This window comes from Euwallacea fornicatus, chromosome 9 (genome assembly GCF_040115645.1).
Source record: "Euwallacea fornicatus isolate EFF26 chromosome 9, ASM4011564v1, whole genome shotgun sequence".
In the NCBI taxonomy this organism is placed as follows: Eukaryota; Metazoa; Arthropoda; class Insecta; order Coleoptera; family Curculionidae; genus Euwallacea; species Euwallacea fornicatus.
In genome coordinates this window covers 3,001,389-3,009,457 of record NC_089549.1, presented here as the reverse complement: position 1 = coordinate 3,009,457, position 8,069 = coordinate 3,001,389, and the positions used below count along the sequence as shown (strand labels likewise).

General features: G+C 31.4%; 1 protein-coding gene across 3 annotated transcripts; it reads left to right on the top strand.

Annotated features, from left to right (window-relative positions):
- The first annotated feature begins 568 nt into the window (after positions 1-568).
- On the top strand, positions 569-7,728 carry LOC136340941 (zinc finger MYND domain-containing protein 11). Of its 3 annotated transcripts, none has more exons than XM_066285431.1 (15): positions 569-680; positions 922-1,076; positions 2,644-2,854; positions 3,035-3,107; positions 3,176-3,315; positions 3,524-3,544; positions 4,054-4,291; positions 4,399-4,612; positions 4,670-4,866; positions 5,102-5,218; positions 5,282-5,534; positions 5,891-6,047; positions 6,442-6,553; positions 6,610-6,777; positions 6,987-7,728. In XM_066285431.1, exons 3-15 carry the CDS (start codon positions 2,667-2,669, stop codon positions 7,113-7,115), a joined length of 2,007 nt encoding a protein of 668 aa, XP_066141528.1. In that variant the 5' UTR covers positions 569-680; positions 922-1,076; positions 2,644-2,666; the 3' UTR covers positions 7,116-7,728. The 3 variants fall into 3 exon arrangements, with proteins under 3 accessions (XP_066141528.1, XP_066141530.1, XP_066141529.1); XM_066285432.1 differs by having other exon boundaries at positions 572-588; XM_066285433.1 differs by lacking the exon at positions 3,524-3,544.
- Positions 7,729-8,069: the final 341 nt, after the last annotated feature.

Genomic DNA, 8,069 nt, shown 5'->3' with positions numbered 1-8,069 from the left:
TATTTCAAGTCAGTTAGGTCTGTTCTTCACATTCCTTCTACTTTCACTTTCTTGTATTTAATTTCAAGTTATTTAGAAGAGGCAATGAAGTTAATTTTTCTTTAGGAGTTTAATTCGAAGTACGAAAAAACGCCGTAGCGGAAAGTCCGACAGTACGAAAAATTGTGATCCGCGATCGCGAGCACAACGAATTGACACGTAATTTACTTCACGCCAGGGTTTGCTCAACGTTTTCGGTAACGCGCCTCACCATCGTAAATTTAATACCAAAAATCGTAAAAATTTTACTGCCCGTCTACAAATATATCTTCAGATTGTATCTCATTAATCAAAGTAAGAGGGCAATTTAATCATTTTTCCTTGATAACTTAGGGGGCGTCTCGTCTACCGGTTATATAAATATAATCAAAATCTAATTTGAATTAATTAGAAATACAAAGTACACATTGTCATGGTAAATTAGTCAACTACAATAACCGTCATGCATTTACATAGTTGACTAATTTGACAACGACATTGTCAAATAACAACAGGCACCCTTAGTAGTGCGCTTCCAGTACTGTCAATTCTTTTGGTTACATTTGCGTGGTGTGTACTATGTATCGGCATAATCGAATGTAGTGCAGATACCTGCATTTAGTTTATAAATTCTCATTTCTATGCATGAACCACAGGAACATGTGAGTGAGAATCGAATTGTTTGTCCTATGAAATTGGCCAATTAAATTTTTTGACCAATCAACAACGTCAAAAATTTCATTCTAATTCTTACATGTTCCTATAGCCCTTGATGCTGACTTCATATTTTTCTTTTTTCCTTCGTTCCCTTTCTGTGTTTAGAAGTTTTTTTATCTTTAGCCGCTAGTTTCACACCTCGACTATTAGTTTGCGAAAATTAATGACACATTTTTTAATATTTAGATATCAATAAATAGATCGGAATCAGGTTACTGCTTTCTGCTTCCTCTAACAAGTTCACATAAGCCATAACAAACACATACCCAATCTTTTTTGAAGTTCAATGGTTCCTGTTGAGTTAAAGTACCTTGTGTAGTGAAAATTTACCCACCACAAAGGTAAGAACATGTATTTTTGTAATTTTACATACAGGTATGGGTCTTATGAACTTATGTGATTTAATGAGTCGAGGATAGTATGGAGTCAAAATTTAGGCTTCATTTGTAATATTTGGAAATCCCAGAATAGAAGTTTTATGTATATTTTTCTTATAAAATCCAAAAAAGTTACTTTAAAGTTTACTGAATTTATAACAATTTAGATGTATCTGTTATTGAGCCCGTTACCTTTTGAGGTGAAAAATTAATTGCAAAGGAGTCAAGTTCACAATTAATATCAAATCAGAACAAAATAGATATAGTTTAAAAATATAACTCAGTACTAAAATATCCAGTAATACAATACAATATACTTGTGGCTCCCCTTTTAAACAATTTGGTTTTTATATCAACAATAGTTTTTACATATTATAAGCCAAATTTTTAAAGTGCTGCAACTGTCACATTAAGCTAGTGTCTATAGAAACAAAAAATCTGATTAATATTGATGCTCTATTCCAATGTTTCTATAGAAATTAGTTTGTAACAGTTTAAATAAATAGTACATTAATATTTTGGCACTGAATTAAACACCATAACTATAGCTTTGCAAACCTGTCAGATAGCACAAATTTTAGATCAGATTCTAGTGAATTTTTTCAATATAAATGATATAAAAAGCAAGACTATAGTGTGCTTGCTAATGTCTGTCTTGCTATGGTGTATTATTGAATACACAACCTCAGTTGTGCTAAGGCAAAAAGACAGTACAATCAACTTTGTTAATGTAATAAAAATGGAATGCTGTATAAATTTTTGTAAAGGTGCCGAAGAACAGATAACTCTAAATCAAAATAATTTACATATAAATCAAGCAGACAATAAAGAATAAAAACATGATAAAATGCAACAAAAGGCTCTCACATAGATAGAATCCTCTTCTGATTCACATGAAGATATTCATCAAATATAGTGTATAAAGATAGGAAAGGACTCACATATAAGCAAGTGATCCCAGGAGGGCTGACAGTTTGATAACATCAGAGGGCCTCAAAGGCGAGAAAAAGTGGGAAAATTTTCAGGGTAGTAGCCTCTGAATATATGTATGAACATATTTGATGTAAAAATATTTACAATAGAGAAACTTATTAAAGGGTATATTGAAAAAAAAACTAGTTTTAAAGAGGCAAATATTTTAGTAAAAGAAATTTCTACAGATAATAGCAAAAAATCACTTGAAATATATATTTTTTTAATTTAAGCCCAACAATAAATTAAAAGGGCAAAGCAATAAAACTAAACTTATATGTTCTTTGGAACTTCTTGTGTGCGAGAGGCTTACTCAAGTCTAACTTAAAATTTGCTTTCAAAGGGTAGTTATAAATATTAATATTTGTAAGTTACTAAAAAAAACAAATGGTACTCATTTAAGTAGGGCAAATTTATTGGAAATAAGTAATACACTACATATCTATATTTATAAAGTTATCTAAATTTCAATTTGGATTAAGGATGTGTCTAGTTATTTTGTATATTTTATATGTGCCTGTGACAATATCAGTAATCAATATCTGTTGTATTTTTGTAGGTAGCATCAGGAGTGACATCACCATGTCGATTAGACGCCACTGCGACCCAATAAATGTTAAAAAAATATGGGACGCTGTTAGATCAGCCAATGTGGGGCATCAGGCATGTGACATAAACCGAATTTTTAAATATCTTCAAAACAGTGAAAAGTGCAGTTTAGCCCAAATAGAATTCTACCTAAAACAATGTATCAATGATGGACTCCTAATGTAAGAATTGACTGTACTATTTGTTCAAGACCCATATGGCAATGCCCCTTTATAAAGTAATAAATATGTTATCAAGGGGTATTGTGAGTAAATAGATTTTTATTTATAAAGTTAAGTCCCAAAAATTGTGGTGCTTAAATAAAAACATTTTAAAATCTAAACTGGATATGTTTGTTTTAGTGTTTCAAGGAGGAATTATTCAGGTAGTGCCGAAGGTTCAAATTGTACCTACAGAATAACCGAACAGGAACTGGTGGGTAAAATTTTTGTTACAAAGACCAAGAAGATAGTGTGTTTTCTATTTTGTGTTGTTCTTTTCAGCCTGATTTCGATGGAAAGGATTGGTATTGTTTTGAGTGTCACTTAGCTGGGGAGGTAAACATGTGTGTAAATTGTTTTCGCGTGTTCCATTCCGACTGCATCAAAAGTGCAAGGACAAAATTTGAATCTCATAAATCAAGGTAAATATATTCTAAAGTGAAAATTAAAATTATTTACTTGATTGATAATAGTTCTGGGCTAGGAGCCACATTTTTCTTTCAAGAAACCAAAAAACTAATGATGTTTGTGTGTTAAGAATACAAAAACTAAAGCAATAGTTTTTGGCGCTTTTAAATCTTATGTAATGCTTTACATAATTAACATAAATTTCACTTTTTCATGATTCAGCAAGGATGAAACAAATCTAAGGTAGGGCTACAATGGGTTTATGTTTAAAAGTCTGTGAATTGTTTTTAGTAGGTATGTTACTTCGTAGCTTTTGTATTTGAATGATAATTAAAGGTAAAAGGTATTTGGATGAAAACAAAAATTTTACGATTGTTGTATTCAAAAGTACGTGTACCGAATGACTTTGCAAGAGTGTAGTTTGTTAAAAAAATAAATAATGAAATATTTTTATTGTCTCACTGAATAATAAGCAAATTAAAATTGCATAATAAAACAGAAATAAAACATTGGTTACTGTATAAAAAAATTTTAAGTGTTTGCATAGGAAATCTCAGTAACTATAGAAGATAAAGAACAGCTTTTGCCTCCTCTAAGATTTAATTTTAATCGTTTCGAGCATGTAGGGAATCGTTACTTTTAATTATTTTCGTAGAAGAGAGATGCAATATAGAGAATTTCAGTTTTTTTTTTTTTTTTTTTAATTAAACAAATCACTGATTTACGATCATTTGATTTTCTCATTATTTTAGTTCATCGTTGAGGTTTAATAGTACATCAACGTCTAGGACCGAACCTACTATAGATTCTATTGACTTCAATCTGGACGTTTTTCCAACTGAAAATGAGCGCAGAAATTCTTTAATTGATTGCACATTTGACGAAAAACTATGTAGTGTGTGCAATCTCGTTAATATTGACGACTGCAAACTCGAGAAGGGGGAAATGAATTATTTATTAAAATTCGTTTTACACAGAATCAGGAATTGGGTAAGTTAAATTCTTTGATTTTCGTTGTGGTGTAACTTAAGAGTTGATTGTGTATGAAGATAGTTGTATTTCTGTATATTTTTAAGAGAAAAAATTCTTGATTTCAGCTACCCAATACAATTACTCATACAATGGCAGCCGAAGATCGCCCAAGTTGGCTAACTGACTCTGAACTGACCTGGCGAGCAAATCAGCTATTTTTCGAACATCGTGATATGTCTGTAATCGAAGTAAATCTAAATACGGAATCTTACAGCATTTTGTCCGAGTTTCTTGCCGATATTTTGACGGTGCAACATAATGTAGCTATTTTTCACGGAAGTAAGATCAATATATCATGTAAATGTGGGTTTTTTAGTTAATTTTCAAACATTTTAGTTGAATCCCAAGAATATCAAGCCGCCGAATTGATGGTTTTGGATACATTACACGATATTACGGAATTGCGTAATTGTCCAGATTGTTATAGGTACAGTAATGAAAAGATTAATGCATGGTGGTTTGCGTTGCCCTGCCGGGAGCCCCATAACTTGGTGTGGGCGAAACAAAAGGGATACCCATATTGGCCAGCAAAAGTAAGTAAATATAAATTTTGTGGAGACTCTTACAAAGCAGGGCGGGGTTTAAGGGCTAGCAAACTGGGTACTTCTGTATGTTTTGAAATTACGGAGATATAAAAAATGAAAAGATTAAATTGTTGCAAAGTGAAAGTGTTACAGCATTGACAAAAAGTAAAATTTTTCTAATGTTTTGAAATGCAATGGCACTTTGTTCTATCTTTAATGACATATTTTTTTGCTTTTGATGCAGGTTATCAAAGAGACTCCTTCCCATTGCGATGTACGATTTTTTGGAGGAAAACACGAACGATCTCTCATTCATAAATCTTTTATAAAGTCAATATCAGTATCTAAAGAAAGTTTGAAGGTAATTATCATGACGGCAAATGAGAGTTTGCCATGCTTATTCCTACTAATTTTTTTATGGCAGATAAAACCTTCATCAGCATTTACAAAATCCCTAGAAGAGCTGATATACCATCAGAGGCTATTGACCGATCCGCGTGAAGTAGAAAATATATTGACGGCTTCCAAGTTTAATAAACCTGCGAAAAAATTACTTACGCCACCAGTGCGTGCACCGAAACCGTCGAGGAAGAAAGCAAATTTGACTTCAATCGTTGCAGACCCAGAAAGTGGAACTTCGGTAACTGTCACGAAGAGAAAATCGTCAAATTCTTCAGGTATTTTATTGTTCGGCTCAATAGACAGTTTCATTTATGTTTAGAGTCTTTATTATACCAGATGACTACAAAAAGTTTGTTTAATTAATAAATTGTCAAACGTTCTATGCTGAATATTCGGCCTTATTTATCCTTGTCTTAAAAAAGCTTAGCAAAATGTGATATGTTGAAAATCCACTAATCTTTTTTTTTTATAAAAAAATACACTAAAAATGCCATATCCTAAGAATTTTTATATAAACAGAAAATTTATCCGTCATGTATACACATCCGCATGTTTATTTACAATTTGTTAATTGTTGATGATAAAATTTTAGAGTTATACAGTATTATAGAAAACATTTTGTTTTCTCCAGGTCTTGCCGAATCTTCGTCAAGTAAAAAGACTAAGGAAGAACCAGAAAGAACTTCAAGTAGTATCATTTCTGGAAATGTTATCAACATTTCAGATGGCGAAGAGGAAGAAACAGACTATTCATTTAGAGGAAACGCAACAACTCAAGAATGTTTCAGGTTTGTAAATAGCATTGTTGTGATTTAAGTTGTTCGAATGTATATAGTAAATTCATATTTAAGGTAAATACCTTGCTATTGTTTATTGCAATCTCTTCGTTTCTATAGCTATAAAAACGGTCTCCTTATCTAGTTAAAGATCTTATGATTAAAAGATTCCGTCGTAACAGTACCTTCTTCTTTACGTTGTGTGTCTCGAATGCACAAACTTCCTTGATATCTGGATAACCGGTTTCGATTAAGAACGTTTATCTTCGCTCTAGGATTTCGCTGGACTATATAGACCACGTTACTGCTAAAGATCTATTTCTTACCTTCCTCCTCAGTTTTTACAGTCATACGAATTCATTTTATAAATTCTTATTACAAATAAAATAAAAATAATTATTTATAGATTCGATGAGAACTATGAACAAGTCTCTAGCTCTACGGAAAACGACAAAAACAGTTCCAACGATGCAGGCTTACATCAGCTAGATCAACCGTATAGTGACTCGGTAGAAAAGGTAAGGGATGAATAATATGTATCTTGGTCCTTACTGTATTAAAATGTCATTTCTAGATGAGAAGAAAGGCAGAATCACTCACTAACAAAAATGAAATCATAAAATGTGCCATGGAGTGCATGCAAGCTGAAATCGATAGGATAACAGAAGACCATAATGAACACCTCAAAAGATTATTTGAATCTCACAATAACCAGATCTCAGAAACTAAGAAGAAACAGTGGGTAAGTAAGCAATGTGGTTACTTCCCAACAGGTATCTATTACGGAGCTAGCTAAAAAGAATGCAAACCTAAATTATGACGAATCGCATCATATGCACCTTTTGAAATGATTAATATAATAATTACAATGCGATTATTTTTCTCTGAAATGCTCAAAATATTTTTTTTATATAGCAGCTACATATTTACTAACATATCCTTATTTTTAAGTGTTTTAACTGCGAACAAGACGCCATTTACCACTGTTGTTGGAATACTGCTTACTGCTCTCAAACCTGTCAGCAGCAACATTGGCAAGCAGAACATAAAAAAGTTTGCCGACGGAAACGACAAGCTTAATTTCGTCTTCTACATACCTACTATGTATATTCTTAATAAAAATATGGTATAAAGAAACTGAGAGATACCACTACCAGGAAAATTAATCATTATAGACATAAATTTTTGGTCTGTAATGATCTATTTTCCATTAATTTGCATCAGTTGAAATATTAAAATGTTTGCGATTTCCGGAGTGTTTCTAATTTAATCCAATTATTATATAAAATGATAGACCGAACTGTATGAATCAGCCAAGACTCTTATCGACATTAAATTTGTGTAATGTAGGAGAGTATAAAAAACTATTCGATTAGAAAAGGCATGTCCATAATCGGCGTTAAATAAGTTTGCTCTGAACGCCAAAAGCATTAGATTTGGGATTATATTTTACTATAAGTACGTTATATTTCTTAGAATAGAAGTACAAAAACATAATGCTATACATATAAATAAATCTATGGCATTGGTTAAATTCTGTTAAGCTTTGGATTTTTAGACTGTTAATTAGATTTTACGATAGACATAAAGTGGCTTTAATTTGACCAATCATCCGATTTATTCAAACATTTATTTTTAAATATGTTTCTGTCGTTAATCAACAAATGTGGTTATTATTAAAGATGTATGTATATTTTGCTTTTTATTGACAAAACACGGAATAAAGAATATATAGTTAACCCCGAGCAAGTTTATCGTTAATATGAACCTGTTTCTTGGTTTGTGCCTATGAATTTAATATGATTTAAAATATCATATATATTAAGAAAAATTCTTGATATTATGATGAATGAAATAAGATGATAACTAGTTGAAGGATTACAAATCACAATGTTGTCAGCAAACCTTGTACCAAAAAGATTAATGAGATCTTAAAAAACAATATTCCAGAATCCTGAGACCACATAGAATATCATAAATATTCACTAGTTAGAAAGGACGGTAAGCAATAACGAAGAATTTATACATTAAAAA